This window comes from Rutilus rutilus (genome assembly GCF_951802725.1).
Source record: "Rutilus rutilus genome assembly, chromosome: 11".
NCBI classification, from domain to species: Eukaryota; Metazoa; Chordata; class Actinopteri; order Cypriniformes; family Leuciscidae; genus Rutilus; species Rutilus rutilus.
In genome coordinates, this window is record NC_140216.1 from 31,109,218 (window position 1) to 31,131,218 (window position 22,001).

At 36.6% G+C, this 22,001-nt stretch overlaps 1 protein-coding gene and 1 long non-coding RNA gene across 2 annotated transcripts in view; one reads left to right on the plus strand and one right to left on the minus strand.

The window, feature by feature from the left end:
• The window catches only part of LOC311299741, a 20,702-nt gene extending 10,137 nt beyond the window's left edge, over positions 1–10,565 (minus strand). Inside the window, exons 1-2 of the long non-coding RNA XR_014629191.1 lie at positions 10,426–10,565; positions 6,330–6,497 (exon numbers count right to left, since the gene is read on the minus strand). This is a non-coding gene — a long non-coding RNA (uncharacterized lncRNA). The remainder of the gene's footprint in view (positions 1–6,329; positions 6,498–10,425) is intronic.
• A 1,288-nt stretch (positions 10,566–11,853) lies between these two features.
• On the plus strand, positions 11,854–13,528 carry dpm3 (dolichyl-phosphate mannosyltransferase subunit 3, regulatory). Its single transcript, XM_084423547.1, has 2 exons — positions 11,854–11,951; positions 12,457–13,528. Exon 2 carries the CDS (start codon positions 12,510–12,512, stop codon positions 12,786–12,788), a length of 279 nt encoding a protein of 92 aa, XP_084279673.1. The 5' UTR covers positions 11,854–11,951; positions 12,457–12,509; the 3' UTR covers positions 12,789–13,528.
• Positions 13,529–22,001: the final 8,473 nt, after the last annotated feature.

Genomic DNA, 22,001 nt, shown 5'->3' on the forward strand with positions numbered 1-22,001 from the left:
TAATATTCTTATGCAGTTTGCAGTCGAACATGAACGATTCCTGTTATTTTACACCAGTGGACGAAAGGTACGTACACACACACACAATCAAATGTGTTGTGTTTAATATAAATTTCAGTCAATTCACTGACAGACACCAGATTACAGCATGTTAATATCTTCATACATTCTAATTCTGATTCAGCATGCTATATATATAGGCAAATAGGTAAGTCCTAGATGAGATATGTTTTAGAAATGTAATTTGCCAACTAGCAATATTGTTTAAAAATGTAGACCAGCTGCACTCATACCTGGATACTGGATTTGTGACATTTGTTCAATTTATTATTTTTGATGTTTTTGACGTAACTTACCATGAATTTCAGCATTATTCTGAACACTTGTCAAACGCACCATGGCTGTAAAAATTCCAGATCCCATAAAAAGCAAAAAGGCGAGGCGAGACACCGTCAACAGGGGGTTTGTAAAGAAAACACATGTTTTTCTAGCGCTCTGTCAAGAACAGCTGTGCATACATCACTACACTGAATGGTCACTAAGAGACAGAATGAATCAGGGACAGAAACACAAAAAGAGATGTAACAAAAAGAGATAAACAAGTAAACATTGAGGGCACACTGTCATCTGCACATATGGGGGGGAGATCGGGCCAGGAGAGAAGGACGAAATGATCGAGTGAGACAGATAAACATCAGGAGAGAGATGGAAAGCAGATGGAGACAGCGATAAGATGAAGCTGGAGAGGTCGGAACAGTTGACCTTTATATGGGAGAGAGAAAATAAGAGCGAGAGAAAATAGTGATGGTATCTGTTTCACGGTCAACACATGCTTCTTTTCTCCTCTATGACAAGGGTTAAAGGTCAAAGGTTGACAGATGCAAGAAGACGAGAGGGAGAGAAGCGTAGAACGTCAAGAAGGTTCTAGGGTCAGACATCTACAGGGTGAACTAAGGAAAGCAACCCAACAAAATAAAAAAATAGGCCAAAGAAAAAGTAAATCTTACAGGTTTGGAATGACATGAGGGTTTCATTTTTGGCAAACATTTTCGTGACAGCCCGAACAATAAACCATCAATCATTCATTTATTTCCATAAACACATTTTACCGTGACGAAGAATGTCTACTTAGACTCCGCTGACCTTTTTCCATCCTTCATAAAGACACACAGACGCTTTTGTTCTGCAGAGATGAACAGCTAAAGCTCAAATTTACACTCAGGACTGTCACTAGCCGCGTTTCCATTACCCTACAGATTGCGCAAATTGAAATTGCGAATTGAAAATATGCCCAATGGAAACACGTCAATTTCACAATTTTTTTTTATTTTTCGCAAAAACGTTTTTACGCTCGCATGAGGTGGTTTTTCAGGCAATTCGAAGAAGAAATATTTCGCAAAACTGCAATGGAAACAGTTTTTGCGCATTTACAGGTCACCTGACGTAGATGACGCGGTATGTTTGGACAGAATACGAGACAGAGTTCTTTATTAAATTCATATAAGACAAAAGAATTACAGGAATAATGGATTCTAAACCTCAAATAAATGCCGCAATCAAGACCTAGAAGCAGAAATGAGGGAGAAACACCCAGAAACACCTCATATGTGCCGCTTACAAGTATAATAAGGGTCGTTCCTTACCATTAATGCTTTGAAAACACACATTCATCTCCGATTAATAATAATGGCCAGTGCAGTGGCTGGGATATAGTACATAAACCTATCAACGTCCGTTGCCATGGTTTTTGTAATGATTTTACTTATCGCGAGAAGAAAAAATGAAGTTTTAGTCGCATAACATCGGTTAATGGAAACACCGTCATGAGAAAAATCTCAAAAGTTTTGCGCAAATCTGTAATGGAAACGCGCCTACTAATGTTTACAGAGACTGGTTATGGCCTCACTGCTGAAGACGCAAACTGACTCCATTTATTCAACTTTTTATATCAACTCACCACAATTAATGCTTGTCTTATGTTATACTGTATATATGTATGTTTTTAATCAATTCATCAGAGGGCATCAACACGGTTCAAAACTGGGTCACAGCACCAAAACAAACACTGAATGCAACTGTCAACCAATTAAATCCCATCGTGAGAGTAAGTCTGTCTCAAGACAGATTTCAAATCCCCCATCTTCTTTGTTCCAGGTTTGTTTCGGTCTCAATGCACAGCCATGGTGAACTCCCATGGAGGTCACTACGGTCCGTCCTACATTAGCTCATTAAAACCGATGTCTGTTGCGGTCCCATGCGCTAACTGACGCTAGAAATAACTGTACGCTCAGCATGTGCCAATTAACTATGATGTCAATAGATGTAATTAAAAGGGGCATGAAAGGCAGGCCAGGCATTATGGGTATTTGGTACACTTTATGTTTATGCATGCTGTCGCTTTGTGTTTGGGTACGACAGCAAGCTAACTGTACAAGCAGTTGATGAGGGATACGTCCAAGCGTGTCAATGACTATTGACTGTAACAATGCTTTCAGCTAAAATGTGCTAAAAGCATGCTAAAGATTTATAGGCTTTTGAAAGTCTTAATGTATAAACATATCTAAACAAACATATCTATATTCTAAACAAAATATTTTTTATATTATAAAAAAATTATAATATAAACAATCATACATGATATATATATATATATATATATATATATAACATTAATATTAATATATTTTTAATTGTAATATTCATGATATTCATGAATGTATGCAAATGTCAATGTGTGTAAATTAAGTCAAGCTTTTCACAAGCATATATATATATATATATATATATATATATATATATATATATATATGTGTGTGTGTGTGTGTGTGTGTGTGTGTGTGTGTGTGTGTGTGTGTGTGGATAAAAATAAAGTAATAGTTGTTTTCAAATGGCCAAACACTACCCAGCACATTGAAATTTCAGACTAGCATATTTTCCCGAATACGTTTTTGTTCAAGGATTTTTTCTTTTCATTCCATTTCACTTCAGTTGAACATATTTTCCAAACTTGCCTTTTCCATTTTCACATCACTTTCTGAGATGGCGAGACCTCAATGCCAGTCAAAACAAGTGGATGGGCCAGAATTGTCCTTGCTAAAATAAATATGACAGTGTCCAGTTTATTGTTTTATAACAGCAGGCTTCATAATAACCCTGGACCACACAGACATGGCATGAGTTATGAGAGTGAACAGAGACCTGGCATGACTACAAGCTCTCACAGAGCTGCTAACTAATGGACTCGGTTGATTGGCCTAAAGCATCTAAGAATGAGATTTTCCTTTTAATAAAAGGCTTTGTATAGCAGCCCTGGGTGTTGCCTGTCACGATGTATGTCATATAGGAAGGCTGTAGATTTGTTCCCTCTGCGTGAAATGACCCGAAGAAAAGAGCTCTCAATAGACATGCTGTCATATCGAGTTATATTCAATAACAAAATAAAACTGCTCTCTGGGGCATTTTACATGTTCAAGTGACAGTCTGGGACTCCTACAGCGATCAAGTATGGAAACATAGGCTTTCATATACTTTTTTTGTGAGGTCAGAATGACGCAGATTTGAAACATTTGTGACTTCAAAGCATTTCCAGGACTCTAAACAAAAGTTTCATGCTTTGATCGGACAGATTTAGTAGGCAAGTACACCAGTTTTTATAGTATAGCAGAATGGCTTTTGCTCATGTAGCACTTATGGAGTGACAATAGCTTACAATAGAGAGAGCACAATATGCAAAGTGATTGATTTTTAGTATAGGCTACTAAAGCTAACTCATATCTGGATAGTTATACTTCATAACTGAAGTTTCAATGTCAATGTAATTAGTAATTGTAGTTGGTCATACTTAGAGTTATATACAGATATACTTAAAGGGATAGTTTGGCATTATTCTGTCGACGCGCGTTCACGGAGATGGATGCTGGCGTATGACGTAGGACGTAGCGTAGGAAGCGTGGTGACGTAGAACGAACGTGATAGCGCAGCCAGAGAGCAGAGCAAAACAAAACTCTACGTTCGTTCTACGTCACCACGCTTCCTACGCTACGTCCTACGCCGGCATCCATCTCCGTGAACGCGCGTCGACCGCTACCGGAAGCCAGTTATTTTCATTTATAAAGGTTTAAATATGTATATTTTTTACGACAAAACCGCACGGATTACCCTCAGAAGGCCTTCGTTTATCCCCCTGGAGCCGGATGGATTACTTTTGTTAAGGATGCATGCACATTTTGGGACTTGAAGGACTTGAAGGTGGACCCCATAGCTTCACACTATAACCACTGAAAGATCTAAGACATTTTCTAAAATAACTGAAAATGTGTTCTTCTGAAAAAAGATTGACATATGCATCTCGAACGGCTTGAGGGTGAGTAAATCATGGGTTAAATATCATTTTTGGCCGAACTATCCCTTTAAAACAAAATGTCAGTGGTATGGCATTATACTGTTGCTAGTTCATGGGATTGACCTCAGTTTCACCAAAAACAAACAATAAGAACAATAAGAGTCTCCAAAACTCCCTGAATGCAGTATTTGTCTGAACGTGAAACAATGCACTGTGAAGATACACAACATTTGAACCACCAAACATTTACATATGTTTATATTTCATCAATTCAATGTCAACTCAGTTCAACATGGACTGAAGCTTTACAAGCTATTAAAGCTTTGGCTATTTTTTATGGAAAAAGCATTAAGCTAACTTAGCAGAGTTAGCAGATTTCAGATGGTGAGCCAATCGTAAAGTGCAATGTAAAAAAGTCTGTAAAAATAGGGCACAATGTACTGTATTGATCATATGAAGGCTACTGACAATATACATACACGACACACTGCTGTGAGAAAGTTCGACAATTTAGTGTACATGATTTACCCGTGGCAGATCTATACAGGTGGAGCTGGGGAAGGTGGAGGGTTTCTGAAAGCGCACTGCTAAGGCAAATGCTAACCAAGTATTTGGTTCCATATTGTTTTTGTTTTTATACAGGTGTTTTACCTATTTTGAATTACGCATTGCATTGTGTTAAAGGACATTTCTGTAAAATGAATGGATAATGTTAGCGCTCTGGCTCTTAGCCTGGCTAACGTCAGACCTCTTCTCATTGAGACGTGGTCTGGGAACCACATGTTCATTTTCTCGTATTTGAGGCGTGGTTTACGAATGCCCAGAGCCGTTTATTGGACGCTACGAATGTCTATCAAATGCGCCTGCACGTAGCTCATAGCCAATCGTTTCAATTATACCAGAAGACGTATGTAGAGCGACAGAAATTCGACGAGGAAGAAGACGAAATAAACTTGCGTTCTAAACTACTTAGAACACTATCTAAGGCTGCATCGAAAGGTAACTTCGCGTCTGATGCCATGTTGGATCCATATATATAAACAAACTGCTTCGGTGTGTCCCATAGACGTCGTCATCGTCATACTGCTCCCTCCCCGTTCTGTGATTGGTTCCCTTTTTGAGGGGAAAATCTGGTCCATGGTGTCCAGGCTGCCTAGCAGCGTGAATAAAATCGCACTGCGCTCAAGGCAACATGGGGAAACCCAGGCTAACTGAGAGTAGTATTTTCTGTTTTTTTAAAAGTCCAATGGGAAATGTCTTATGATTCATTATAGCAATGTGTTAATTTTCTGGAATTTTCTTTAAATACTTTTGTCTTTTTTTGTTTGTCTTGTTTTGTTTTATTTATTTAAAGGGGACATATCATGCCAAATGCACTTTTTTAGCCCTTAAATGCATTTTGTTGTATATTTGGAGTGTTTAGAAGTACAGAAAATATGAAATTATTCTCTTCAGGTGCTTCGGTGATATCTTTATATTCTGTTTTGGTCATATTTTTCAACCTGTTCCGATTTTTCTGTTATCTATGACGTTTTTTGAACTATTACGTCACAGTATTTGCAGCGGAACTGCCAAATAAGGACATTGACTTCTGGCCCAACACTTCGAGCAATCCGCCATTTTTATTTCTCGCTGCAATTTTGTAGTCCAAGCTAAAGGATGCAGAAGTTACGAGAGGGTAAGTTAAAATGTTCGGTTGTTGGATGTAGTAACCCACACGCTTCATTACACCGTCTTATGTAGATAAACTGCTGAGCTTGTGACAAGGGCGCATGTTTAACTGAAAGAACGAGCAAAGAGAGAGAGACCCGGTCGCGCGCGCGCTCTCTCTCTCTCTTCGGAGCCAGGCGAAAGTGTAAACAAGACATCACCGTCTCCAAACTAGACGCTGTTTTGCTCTCTCTCCCTCGCACATAGTAATCAAAATAAATCGACACGGTGGTAAAGGTCGGAAGACCAAAGTTTCATGTGTAAATACAGTACATACCATTGCGATACATCCATATGAAGACGTTGTTCTACAGGTTCGTCGTCTACATTTTCATCTCGCTCCCGCTCCGACTCTGGCTCGAACATGTAAGGCCGGCTGGACAAGTCTTCCATTGTTGAAGTCTTCCATTGATGGCCGAATGGGGTGGAGTTGAACCTCTGCAACCTGGAGAGGGGGCGGGGTATGAAGTGTCTCAATTGTATTTAAAGAGACCGCACCAAAACGAGTTGCTCTCAGACGCACATCAGAAAAGGGGTAGAAAAGGGCCTGTAGAGCTATAATAATGAAGAATTCAGACCCAAGCATTGCAGTTCCGCTTTATATAGACTACAAATGTATGATTTATATGTAAAAAGGAACAATTTAAAAGCATGATATGTCTCCTTTAATGTTTTTGAAAGAAGTCTTCAGTGTCACATGATCCTTCACAAACCATTCTTACATATATTATTTATACAAGACAAAACATTCACCCCGTAATATTAACTTTTGCTTACGATGTACAAATATTGTAATAGTGCAGAAACAGATGTATGGAGGGGCTCTAAAATAGACCAGAGAAACGCTGACAGGAGATTGAGAAAAGCACATTCCTGTTTCCATATGTCTTTCTTTCCATCCTTTGTGTCTCTTTGGTCTTTTTCCACGGCGGAAGCAGAAACAGGTGGACTTTGACAGGAAGGCCACAGATCCCTTGCTTACACTCTCATACACCTTCTGACTTTGTATTTAGGCAGGTTAGAATTTATGCTGTTTAGATTTCCCCCATACTGTGAATATTTATGAGTCCAGCTGTCCTTTGCTCAGTTGTCTTCATTAATGAAGCGTTTGACTTGTATGAAGAATTATCAACAAAATGCCTAAAAACCCACTGCAAGAGATCAAAGCAGTGATCAAAAACACACAAGTCACCGAGACAGCTTGACTGTCCGTGTCAGGATTTGGCCGGGACTGAGCCTGTAACCGAGGAAAGGTTTTCATACTGAAGACAAGAATGATGGGACCATTCCTCCAACATACACAGACACTGGAAAATGATGACAGATCCAGCCAGCTCGGCTCTGAATGGCGTAGATACATTCCATCAAAATCACATCTGTGTATTTTAGATCAGTTAAAATATTTAAGAACGTCAGCCAAACATAATAAGTGATTTTCACATTTATAAAGAAAATCTGAGAAGTGTTTGCCCATGCAAAACTCGCCGTCATTAGGATGGACCGCAGGTCTTTTGCTTGCTGAGGTTTTCTGAGTGATTCTTTTAGCAAATGGTGACAAACTGTGCTCCAAAATGTAGTCAACATCGTGAATGAAATCAAAGGTGAAGCTACTTTTAAATGCATGAATGATTCATCAGTGCATGTCACTGCAAAGAGAACAAATTATAATTGAAGTTTGGGTGTGTACAAATCCCTAATCCGATGAGAATACTGTGGTGCATCAGAAAGCACAACTAATGTAATGCATTTATATTACCCTTTAATAACATAATTGCTTCATGGAATTTGTACAGCAAAACAATGTGATTTCATGAACTCATGGTCAGTCTCTCGATATGAGCTTGTGTGTGTGTGTGTGTGAAAGAGAGAACAGACTGAGACTAAGATCTCACTCAGGCACAGGAAACAGAGGGTTCCTGTTTGTGAGCCAGGCACTATTGTCTTCCTCCCTCCCTCTCTTTCTCTCTCTCTCATAAACACACTTATCTGCAATTGTTCCCTTTAAATCATATTTTGTCTGCCTCATCTAGAAAGGCTCACATTGGAGCCACGGAGTGTCTACAGTGCTTTCTCCTTTCAAACCCTAAATGAATGTGTACTTTTATCTTATTTTTCTTTCTCTTTGCCTCCTCCTACATATTAGAAATATTTTTTTTTGTACACATCAGGCCTCCGGTGATCCTACATCCTGCTTAGTTACTGTTGCTTGGGTTAACAGTGATCATTTCAAGGACATTTTCCACCACTGGCGACTCACTCCTTATTTCTTATATCCTATAATATCTCTCTCTCTCTCTCTCTCTCTCTCTCACACTGTACAAAGTTTACATTCTATTCCCTAACCTTACTCCTACATTTTTGCATTTCCAAAAAACATCCCGTAGTATGATTTATAATTAAAGATTACATTTTTGTTTTATGTCCCCAGAAGGACAAGGATTTCGGACATGGCAATCTGGGGACATTTTGTCCCCATATTGCAGGGTTTACCTAAACCGGGACCACACCATCAACTTCAGTTTTTTTTATATTAAGCTAAATATATATGATAGATTCATGAAAATTATCATTCTTTTTTAGAATTAAATAAAATATTTTTAGAAATAAAAAAATAAGACTTTAGGGCGCATCTAGTTACAGGCCTAATTTATATATATAATTTATATATAGTAATATAATAGGACATATTTGATCAAAAGTGAGAGTAAAGACTATTAAATGGTTAAATTTATTCAATTCACATTTATTTGTATAGCACTTTTCACATAATAGTTTCAAACAGCTTTACAGAAAATTCTGAAAAATGAAAAATGCTGAATAAGATATATAATATAAGATATATAATATATTTCAAAAATGTACACGTCTATATTACAAATACGGTAATTGTATAATGAAAAAGAAAAAAAATATATTGTTTTTCACAAAAAATTAATAAACTTCTTTCAACATTGATAATAATAAGAAATGATTCTTGAGCAGCAAATCAGCATATTAAAATGATTTCTGAAGGATCATGTGACACTGAAGACTGGAGTAAATATTCAGCTTTGCCACCACAGGAATAAATTATATTTGAAAACATTAAAATACAAAACAGTTATTTTAAATTGTAACAATAATTGGAATAATATGTTTACTGTATTATTTGTCCAATGTAGTAGCTCATGTCTGGGGACAATTTTGGACCTAAAGTGTAGCTATATAAACTTACACACACACACACACACACACACACACACACGCACACACGCACGCACGCACGCACACACACACACACACACACACACACACACACACACAGAGTGCAGATCTCTTCTCTCTGGGTGATGGCAGGGGACCAGAGTTTAAGCATGTAAGCTATTTAAGCATCTGGATTTAATGCACCATTAAGGTCAACGGCTGACCAGTCTGCACCTGTAGATCTCCCCACCAAACCCAACAGCCCCTCCTCGCATTCTGTTCTGCCAGTCTTCACTATTTCTACACTTTCTCTGTCATTTCACCAAAGCTTCCACATTCTGAAAACAAAATTTTCTTTTTTAAGAGTCTTGTCCCTGAATCCCTCTTTTCTCTTTCGACCTTTATCTTATTCTTACGTTCGTGTTGTCCTCCTGACACCCTCGTTCCCTCCATCACCCCCTCTGTCTCAGTGCAGCCTGTTCTATTGTGTCTGCCAACTGCTCCCTGCTGGATCACAGGTTTCCTGAGCTGGAGAACTGGGGACTGGCAGGCTCCAACACTGTGAACGGCCAACTTGCTTTTTTCCCACTGAGCTTCGTGTATGTTCTGCTCACTGAACACGTACTCCTACGCAAACGCCCAGGCAGCGAAGAATCACACAGATTACGAAAAGAATCACAGCCCTTACGGTCCCCACAGATAGATAGATAGATAGACATAGACAGACAGACAGATAGATAGATAGATAGATTGATAGATAGACAGACAGACAGACAGACAGACAGACAGACAGATAGATAGATAGATAGATAGATAGATAGATAGATAGATAGATAGATAGATGTGACGTTATCATACATTACTGGGCAGAAATGGATAGCCTATAGTGCATGCGTTTTGCATGAATTTGTCCACATTTATTTTTATTTGCATAATCATTTCTGCTCTCAAATCTTTGGTAATAATAGTTTTAATGAAATCAAGGTAGTGCTGCACAAAACAGTTGACTGAAAGGTGCCAAACCCCCACACAAATGCCATCCTTGGCCACATTTCATTTTTTACAAGCACTTGCAGTATTGAAAGAAGCAGTCGCTGACAAGTGTAAACATCACTAAGAATAACCTCGCGTTTGCTGTGAGGGTGATGTTTTTCAGGAGCCTCAGTGCTGTCTGTGAGTAATGTTTATACCTTCTTGGCTGGTGAGGAGGTGTGATGGGTCATGGACTCGCTTCTGTTCTCCGTGCTGAATGGGCGGATGTCACCCGCGGCATCCACAAGACACTGAACTGCGCCAACAGCCAGAGAGACAGAGACGAACACAGCTTCAGACTGATACCGCGCAGGCGTTTCATTTCCTGCCAGGGTTCCAGATAAACCAGTGCATCCCACTCGAGGAAAACGTGGCTTAAAGGGTCAGTTCACACAAAAAGGAACAAAAATCTGTCATTAATTACTCACCCTCGTGTCGTTACAAACCTGTAAGACTTTCGTTCATCTTCGGAACACAAATGAAGATATTTTATATGAAATCCGAGAGCTTTTTTGTCCCTCCATTGACAGCTATGCAACTACCACATTCAAGGTCCAGAACGTTAGGAAAGAAAGACATAATTAAAGTAGCCTAACCCAGTGGTTTAACCTTAATTTTATGAAGCGACACAAGTGCTTTGTTTGCACAATAAAACAACTTTATTTATAAAATAATATTATCCAAAGCGCATTCACGAAACTACGTCAGCTCTCGAGTCAACACAACATGCATGTGTTGTGGTGCTCATCTTTCAATATTTTAGTCACATGGATTACATGATGTTTTTATTACCTTTCTGGACCTTGAACGTGGTAGCTGCGTTGCTCCCAATGGAGGGAGGGAAGCTCTTGGATTTCATCAAAAATAACTTAATTTGTGTTCCAAAGATGAACAAAGGTCTCACGGGCTTGGAACGACAACGGGCTGAAGGTGAGTAGGCTAATTAATTACAGAAATTTTTGGGTGAACTATGCCTTTAATAGACCTTATTCTATGTATTAATTGATTGGATTGATATTCTTTAAAGTAATTTAAATAAAAATCTGTCAATCAATCAATCAATCAATCAAATAAATAAATAAGAATTCCAAATATCCAAAAATATTGGCACAACAGTTCAGCACGAAACATACACTTGGGTTTCTTTAATTTTTTATTTTAATATTTAAAGGGACAACAGACTGTTTTAAAATACATCTCTTTAAAATGACACGCTCTTTCAGTTGATTAAATATATATTTTACAATTTTTTAGCATTTAAAACAGTAGATTTCACTTCAAACAAGAAAATTCCCATATCATAAAATAGGGGTTAAGATGTTTAGGGTATTTTAAAGATATTTTAAGGCTGGCTAACTAACCAACTGGTTAAATAAATAAATAAAATAAACAAATGCCATTTCCTAAACTCCTAAACTGTTTCAACTGTTACAAATTCAACTGTAGAAAATACAAACGATAAAATAAATTTAGGTTTCTTCATTTTTCTTTCATTTAATATTTAAGAGATAAACAGACAGTTATAAAAACTACTGAAACATGGTTTAAATGAGTCGAATATGGTCCTGTAGTGTTTGTTGTGCATGATTCTGAGGACGTACACTACATGTTCCACAATGCTTTTCGGCACCTACGTCATCAACGTGCGTTATTTTGAAAGTGGTGAGCTGGCTTTGGATAGCGGGTGAGAGAGCTTATTTGTATATTATCAGTGCATTTTCATTGTATTTATTTAATGTTCAGGAGCTGATCATTGTTACCAAGTTAAAAGATTGCCTCTGTGTTGCGTTGGCTGTCAGCTTTCATTGTAACCGCCTGTTATCATTAGCATTCATGCTAGCAGTTCAATTCGAGTGAGTGTACATTTGTAAATAACGCCAGTGTATTTCATGGTTTTTCTGTACTATTCATTTCTTTATTCTCCGATTTCTTCAGAATTAGCCATATAAATTGTTACCGTCAGTTTTAATCGAACGCACTGGATGAAATGGTTTCTTATAATGTAACGTTATATTAATAAGTATATATATATATATTTTTTTATGTAAAACATTCATAGCACTACCATGTTCTATGTATGGCCAAATCTAAATGGCCACTTTGAAATCAATAAAGAAAACCAGTGTGTGTTATTTAATATATGTTAAACAGTATTGTCTAACCTCATAGAATCATATTTATCCTCTTAGGTGGATTCTTCGGTTATAATTTTGCCCTCCTCCATCCCACAATCATCTGAACCATGACCAAGCTTCTGGAGTGGCTTCTTGGTTGTTCGCTGATAGGCATGGCATGGGGACTTGTTACCTTTGACCTTCTGGATTTGCAGCTGCCTCCCCAGTATAGAGAGCTGGCGTGGCCGATGCCTGTGTATCTGCTGGTGGCGTTCGGCTGTTATTCACTGGCAACTGTCGGCTACCGTGTGGCCACATTTAATGACTGTGTGGACGCAGCCAGGGAGCTGCAAGCGCAGATAAAGGAAGCCAAAGCAGACTTGAAGAAGAAGGGACTGAAGATGTGAGAATTAAATGCAGCTCCTGTTTTTTCCTTCATATGCAAGTCTCATTGTTTCTGTTAACTTTGTGCCCGACATTTCCTCTACATTGACACTAGGCTAATTCTATGGATGTCTGCGCTATAATATGCACTCAAAGCTGCCCAGCTTGATTCAAGTCTTTATTTCAAGCATGATGCAAATGATGGTTTGAAGTATAGCCTAAACACCTGTGAATGATCTATTTCCAGCTTCAGGACAGGCTTATTTAGAACATTACAGGCACATTCATGTATTGTCAATGGAGAGCAGTGCTATTTTTGTACAACCTCTAGTCCAGAGTGTGTGTATTTGCATTGGCCTGGGAATGAATGTCTTTTTTTGACCCAGATGTTTTTAACCGAGTCAGAATTCTGAGTCAGACTTAGAAACAAACCCACTATGTTGATTCACGCTTGAACAAGGGTAGCGTTAAAAGATGTGGAATAGAATTGTAAAAAATGATTGCGTTGAGGCTCACACACTGTTGTCCCTTTTACCTTAAATTAGGGTTTAAATTTGTAAATTAAATCCAAGTAATTTAAAGCACAGTATGGGTCAAACCATTTAATTATGTGGTCCATATTAAATGAAGTGGCCTGCTTGTGTATTGAAAATAATGCACAGATGAAAACTGTTTTTCCTCATAACGACATTCCACATGTTGAAAATGTATGTTTGATACAAAACGTGACTTTGATACAAAATACAGACTGATTCATTCTCGACTGTGTTTAATTCATGTTCTGTTGCTCTTCTCACGGTGTTGGGGAGTAAGTAGTTACATGTAACGGTGTTACTTAATTTAATTACAAAGTAAATGTAACTGTAATCCGATACAGTTAATGAGAAAAAAAAAAGTGTCATTAAATTACAGTTGTGAAAATGACGATAACAAAGGGGGTTACATCTGAATATGTTCTGTAAAAAGCTTGGGTATGTTGAATAATATAATTTTTTTGATTTGCCTGTTTTTGATGTGCACGACACCTGCCATTTAAAGGGCGATGCTCTTCATTGCTTCTCTTGTTTGAATGTTTCCTGCCATAGCTATGCAAAGATTTGATTTCAAAAACAGTATCATAGCTATTTCTTGTTATGATTTTAAATCTGTATTTAACCTCAGAACAATCTCAAAGTAAAAAATAGGAGCTAAAGTCTGATTTTGTGGTAGTTTGCTTTAAAATGAAATAATTATATAATCGTAATTCAGAAGGATTTAAAATGATGACTACTGTAAGGTTAACCCTGTCTGGTTTAAACCTTTGAAAATGGCTAACAGTTGAAAACATTCATTAGAAATTTAGAAAAATTATCATATCTAATCAGTTACATTATTAAAGTAACAGAAATACACTACTTATTATTTTAAATAGGGTAACTTGTAATCTGTAACCTATTACCTTTCCAAAGTAACCTTCCCGACACTGTCTTCTCATGAAAGGGTTAGGGTAATGCGATATGCAATAACTCATTAAATAATGCAATATTCAATATGCGATACGATAATGTTTAAAAAGTGTGTAAAGTAAACTTAAATAATTTTTTAAAATATATTTCTTTGTTATATTATATTTCTTAACCTACATACTTGTTTCACATTCTTTTTGTGACAAGAAAACATCCCTACAACTTCTGAAAGTGAACTGCAGTGTTTTACTGTAGCATAAGAAGTGTTATTGTATTGTTATAGTGAAGTGTCATTGGCCATGTTGTCATTATCATGTGACCTAACAGCATCGCTTCACTTCCATTTATAAATCCTCCCCTGTGGCCTCATGGGATAGTAAAGTGCCCATCATATGCACACTTCATAATCTCGCAAGTAGTAGGTCATCCAGGTGCTTTTTGCCTGCTCGACATACTTCCTCTGTCGCATACTGTTTTTCGTCTACGATATAGCAGGGAAGAATGCGATTTCGGATGTAGCCCAAGTCTTTTCTCTCTAAAGTGACGTATATATTCGAGTGAAACAGATCCTCGAGAAAAAGAAGTAAAGTGGGACTTGATTTTGTTTGTCAGGAATTGATTGGATGGTTGTGGTTTGCCATTGGTCGATCTTGTGAGTGACAGGTTGTCCCGCCCTCAGCCAGTAAACACCTCATCAGAGAAGAGATGATTAAATAAAATATTATGAGGGCAGATGAATTGTGACCCTGGATCACAAAACCAGTCATAAGTAGCACAGGTATATTTGTGGCAATAGCCAAAAATACATTGTATGGGTCAAAATTATAGATTTTTCTTTTATGCCAAAAATCATTAGGATATTCAAGGAGAACTCCGGTCAATTTTAACATTGAGCTCATTTTTTTGTACATTTGGAGTGCTGTCAATACAGAGAACAACAACAAAAATCGGTGTTGCCTACACCGTGTTATCCTCTTTTTAAAATTTGCACCCTGTTGACTTCAATGGGGCAATGTTTAAAGCTGCTTTTAGCCTCTTAATATCCTTGATGTGTCATTACAAGTGCACAGCCAATGTGAGTGATTCCTTCAGAGTGAACACGAGTGAATCTGACTGCAGTAGATGTGAAAGATAAGAATAAAAATGATGTTATTTAAGCCAGCGCAAATACCTGTATTTACATCCTGTTTTCGGTCGAAGTCCAAAGTAGTCGATTGCCGAGTTCACGCCCATAGGTTTAGTTGCCTATGATCACGCGCGTGAACTCGACAATCGACTACTTTGGACTCACATTGGCTGTGCACTTGTAATGACACATCAAGGATATTAAGAGGCTAAAAGCAGGTTTAAACATTGCCCCATTGAAGTCAACAGGGTGCAAATTTTAAAAAGAGGATAACACGGTGTAGGCAACACCGATTTTTGTCGTTGTTCTCTGTATTGACAGCACTCCAAATGTACAAAAAAATGAGCTCAATGTTAAAATTGACCGGAGTTCTCCTTTAAGTAAAGATCATGTTCCATGAAGATATTTTGTACATTTTCTACCATAAATATATAAAACATTTATTTTTGTGAGTGAATGCAGCACAATCACAAACATAAATGTAGAACTTTAAAGGCGATTTTCTCAATGTTTTGATTTTTTTGCACCCTCAGATTCCAGATTTTCAAATAGTTGCATCTCGGCCAAATATTGTCCTACCCTAACAAACCATACGTCAATGGAAATCTTATTTATTTAGCTTTCAGGTGATGTATAAATCTCAATTGCAAAAAATTTACCCATGTGACTGGTTTTGTCGTCCAGGGTCACAATTTTGCAAAATAATGATGTGTATGGATAATACTGCAATATTCCATAAAATAACAAGAATTGTCCATTTCGATTTCATGGTGACTTTAAATGTTGGTCTCAAAAAATGAAGTTCTGTGCACATAAATTCAGAAATGTGATCCAGGTCCATGTGTTGGCTCTTAAAACACTAATCCCAAAGCCACTAAGTGCACACGGGCGCTGTATATAGTGCTGAATTAATCTGGTGCTTTTGGCAAGCAAAGCTCATTCGTTCTCTTCAGGCTTAAAGTAGGCTGCTGTAACCTCAATTTTTAGGCCCCTTATAGCCCCTGTGAGCAGGCCTATACCTGTCTGTAGAACAATAAAAAAAGTAGGTTTTTTTAATAAGTTTGCACTTTCTCATATGAGGAGGCTCAGCCTAACTGCTGATTGGCTCCTGTTCAAAGCTCTGATGTGATGTCACCCCCTGCAGCCTATTACAAGCTGTTGTTAGTTAAGGCCTGTTTTTCACAAACCCATAGAAGCATATGAGAGAACAGCATCAGCATTTTCCTCTGAAACCACAAATTAATTAACACCACGTTTATGCTCCGAGATGCAGCTTAAACTGAGCAAAATCACAGTGTTAAGAGTTTTGAATATATGTGCCTGAATGAAGAAAGATTCATTGATCTGACGATTCAATGACCCATTATTGAGAAGCAAGAAAGAAAATGTTCTGCTCAATTTTCTGGTCCAGATCAATACATCTTTCTTTGAAATGTAGGCATTGTCAGTCTGGGCATGTTTAAAGCACACAGGTAAAAAAAACAAACTAATTTTGTGCTCCATTAAATAATGAAGATTCTGATTTAGAACGGCATGAGGGTGAGTAAATCTCTCTTTTTTTGAGTCAATTCTTTCTTCAATTTAAGAGAATATATAAAGTCCAACAGCTTTTAGAGGCTAGTAAACAGAATTTGTAATAGTTATTTCGAGTGTTGGATTTCTGAAGACTGAAAGTAACATTTTGTACAACATGGCTTAAAAAACAACAAGCACATTTGTCTCAGCTGACCTGTTTCAACTGCCTTTAGGGGTTAGAGACGCCACATTTTGTGAAATGTAAGACAGGTCACGCTGCTGTTGTACGTCAAGAGACCTTTATGCACCATACTTCACATTTTGTCTGTTATGCAACATGATACTTCTTCTGGTCTGTTATTGTTGGGAGAATGAACTATATGTGCCTCATTTAGATTGAATACATGGTTATAACTCAAACCAACAGTGACTCAAAAAAGAATCTGGACACTTAAGTCACAGAGAAATGTATGAATGTTATTGTATTTGATCATAAAATGGTGTTTAATTTAAAGGCGTCCTATTATGCCCTGGCCTTTACCAAGTCTTGATTTTGTTTTTGGGGTTTACTAGAATATGTTGTTATCCCCCAAGAAATAGAAATAAGAAACGTGCTGTGATTGGTTAGCTGGCCGAGTGTGTTGTGATTGGCAGCACGTAGCGCGTGTTCGGGAAATGTCCCGCCCCTTCATAACCGCTAGCTCTACTCAGATGTAAACAATGGCGTCGATTTCAAACGATTTCGAGACGGTTTAAGATTCAGACTGAAATGTTAACGAACAAGAGGATTTTGCTGAACGAATTTCAAGCGAGCACGGATTTCAGGACGTTTCAGGGTGGTAAGTTTTTTGTGAGTAATTTTCTTATAGATATGATGTTATCCACCATTTAATCATATTGGTCAGAAAACTATAGTAATACAAACAGTAGCCTAATTGATCACAAAATCATGGATAATTTTCCTAAGGGGTGGTGAACAGTCTTACAAAAGCAAGAGCTTACAAAAGCTTAAGTAAACACTACATCAATACTGTTAATTAGCAGGCTAGCGGAGGCAAAGCTTTGCCCTTCGTTAACATCATAGCAACTAACGTTACATAAAGCTTTGGCTATAAGAACTGTTAATAGAAAACACAACTACAAATAATAAGTTGTGATCCATAAGCAACAGATTGTTCTGACAAAATGGGAATGGCTATGTCTTACAGAAGCTTTTGTGTGTAAAGCCTGCTTTATACTTTCTCCTGGAAGCTGTTCTCCGTAAAATGCGCAGCACACAGACAAATGTTGAGGTCATAACGTTCAGGAACAGTTATTGTTAAAAATAAATAATAACCTCACTAAGTTCGCCAGCCTTAGGACAAACTTTTTCTGGAGTGTAAAAAACAGCGACGACAACTTTTCCTCTTCTCTAAAGCAGCCCAGCATGGCCTCACCCTTTGTTGCGTGTTCCCGGGGGCAGGGATTATGTAAATTTTATGGTTTGTGATGTCACCAACCCAGGAAGATGCTTGTTGTAGTCCCTACCAGCCGTTTATTGTAGTCCTTAAAAAGCGATTTGTGTAAAAGAAAATATCTAGTAAATAAGTAAAAGGTTTTAAATACATACTACAATATACACATTTTTAAAAATGTATTATTATTATTAATATTATTATATGTGTGCAGTGTTGGGGAAAGTTACTTAAATTACAATATTTCATTACTCCCTATAAAGTAACTTATTGTGTTAGTTACTTTTTATGTAAAGTAATGTTACATTACTTTTGCGTATTTTCTCGGCTGGGCTTGCTTGTTTGTTTTTAAATAACAAGGTTACATTTTTGGTAAATGTAAAGCCTCAGGGTGACGTAAATGCAAATTCAGTCCTGTAGAGGGCGCTGCTCGAAGAATCAGACACAGCAGAAGAAAGTTCAACGCTCTTACTTTAGCAATAATAATAAAAAAAAAAAATTTTTAACACAAATGTGATGTTTATCTAAAGTCATTTTTGGTTATTAGTATGGTTGAATTGGATTATCAGCAGCAAAGACATTGATTAATAAAGTGATATTAAGTGCATAAAGTAGCCTATATTTGTGTAGTTTAACATATTTCATCATTGCAGTAATATTCTGATTCTGCATTTCATTGTTTTCATTTTGAGGAATACTGAATCTGTTTTTGTGAGATGAGTAAAAGCCTGCTCACATTTAGTCTTGAACTACAATAATCATCATGTTTACACAGCGCACACAACCTCTGCATTTACTCCCGATTTCTCTCAACATGGGGACAGGAGAGATGTCAGTCAATAAAAGAGAAAACAAAGTAACTTGCATTACTTTTTTGAAAAAGTAACTCAGGTATTTTGTATTAAATTTAAAAGTAATCCGTTATTTATTTAAAAAAAAAAAACTGTAAAAGTAACCGGATTACGTAGCTCACATTGTAATGCGTTACTCCAACACTGTGTTTGTAAAATATAATTATACATAATTATTGTCTCAGATACAGTGTAAGTATTTGGACATTTTCTTGATGTCAAACTTAAAGGAAAAAGGCTATGAAAAAAAAATCAGTTAACATTTTCCAGTAGCCTACGCAGCCAAAATGATGTCAGGAAAAGGAAATTTGTGATTTACATTTTGATGCAAAATAAAAAAGACAAACATTATTTTTCCTTTGGAATAACATGCACTGATGAATCATACACAAGAAAACCAGGAATGTGTATCAATAAAGTAAATAGCATCAATTTGGATTCCATGTCGACTTGAAATGACGTTCAGTAAAACTCCAAGTACTAAAAATGTCTGGGTCGTGCGCTGCCAACATATGAACAAAGAGAAATACTATCTGGTGTGCCAGCTGCCAAACGTTCTCCATGGCCTTGTTAAAATAAATATGAATGTAAAAAAGACGGAAAAATGAGTGGAAGTGTAGAGTAATGCCTGAAAACTTTACCTCCTCTGAAGGTATACGTCAGTGAATGTAAACCTGATTGTTTAAGCTAATTAGCTAACTGTTTCAGTAACATGTGCTAGCAAGGTGTGTTTGTCAAAGAATGTGAGACCATGGTACAATTCCAGCTCTCTTTCTCTCTGACCATAAGTCACTACTATCCAAATATGCCTTTATTAGGACAGAAACCAGTAGATACTTCCATCCAAGAGTATGCAGAAGATAATACGTCCTATAAAATCGATAAATGCCATTTTTCCGAGACGTTGGTGTTCACCACAAGAGTTCGCATTACATGTTTGCTTCAATAGCTTATTAAATTGTCCGATCAAAATCTTGGTAGCGTTTATGGTTTTGGCTTGAGTGACTCTGTGAGTCTTATTTTCACATCTTAATCGAAGCTTTTGCTTTATTTTCTTTTGCCAGCAAACATGCAGAATGAATGGTTGAACAGATGTCTAAAATCGGCAGCTCTGTAAGAAAATTGGCCGTATCAAACTCTGCAGTTTGGTCTGTGCTTTCAGAAATAGCATCGTGGTGGATTTCTCCAGAAATTTATGGCAAGCGTAGCTTGAAATTCAATCACATTTTCATTGTCTGAACAAGAATTTATGCCCAATCCATCAAGCCGAGATGCTAAAATCGCCCCCATTCTGAGAAGCTGCTTGACAGTCTTTGTTGTTTAAATGGCTTGATAATAATTATGGGGTTTATGTATTCATATTTCTGATATTGTTGGACTGGTGTAGTATTTCTCTGGGTTTGGCTTTGAGGCTTTGAAATAGGATAACCCATTCAACAATGAAAAAGAATGAAGTTTTTCTTGTCAATATATCAATATATTTGCTTGCTCTCAATCCCCAATGAATTCAAACAAAAATCTTTGAAATCCAGGTTTTATTCAATGCTCACAAAGACATATTACTTGTAACGCCACTATAGCTTTATTTTCTTTGACTTGGCAACCATAGCACGCTGGAACTGTACCATGTTCATTCAGGGTTCACTGAGCGGTCTACTTTTAATGCCAAATCAAAAATCTGATTTCACAATTTCTCCAGCTATCTCTGATTCATCTAAAGATTGAGAAATCGAGGTTAGGTGACGTGGTTGTAGGCCAGCACTTACCTTTGTTTTTAACACTGAGAAAATAAAATAACTGTGTTCTTGTTGAACAAGTTATTGGTGAAGGTTAAACCTAAATCCTGTTTTAATTTGCTTTCAAATGTTAATTTAAACGCAAAGTCCTGTAAAAAGGTGGGAAATCACTTAGAAAATAGAATAAATAAATAATAATTCCAAGTAATATTATTTTTCTTCTCAAAATAGCTCTTTGTTGTATTTTTAACTAGAAATTACTATATACATGAGATAATTAACTCATTAATTCAGAAAAACAGAGTAGATTTTTTTTTTCTCAAGTGAATGCAATACGCTTCCGTAGAAAACAGTGGAAACCATGTTATATATTTTTTCAGGATTCTTTGATAGATTTAGTTTTTTTTATTTTTATATTGGAAATAGAAATATAAGTATGTGGAATGCAGAATTACGAGATAATTTTTCATGAAAAAAAAGTTTTTGCTCTGTTTTTCTGAATTAATGACTTAATTATCTCAAAATGATGAGATAATGTTTTCTTGAAATAAAAATATTTGCTCTGTTTTTCTGAATTAATGACTTAATTATCTCAGAATTCTGAGATAATTAAGTCATTAATTCAGAAAAACAGAGCAAATTTTTTTTTAATGAAAAATTATCACATAATTCTGAGATAATTAAGTCGTTAATTCAGAAAAACAGAACAAAATATTTTTTTATGAAAAATTATCTCATAATTCTGAGATAATTAAGTCATTAATTCAGAAAAACAGAGCAAATATTTTTATTTCAAGAAAAAATTATCTCAGAATTCTGAGATAATTAAGTCATTAATTCAGAAAAACAGAGCAAAACATTTTTATTCATGAAAAATTATCTCGTAATTCTGAGATAATTAACTCGTTAATTCAGAAAAACATAGCAAAAAAAAAAAAAATCATGAAAAATTATCCTGTAATTCTGAGATAATTAACTCGTTAATTCAGAAAAACATAGCAAAAAAAAAAAATCATGAAAAATTATCCTGTAATTCTGAGATAATTAACTCGTTAATTCAGAAAAACAGAGTAGATTTTTTTCCTCAAGTGAATGCAATACGCTTCCGT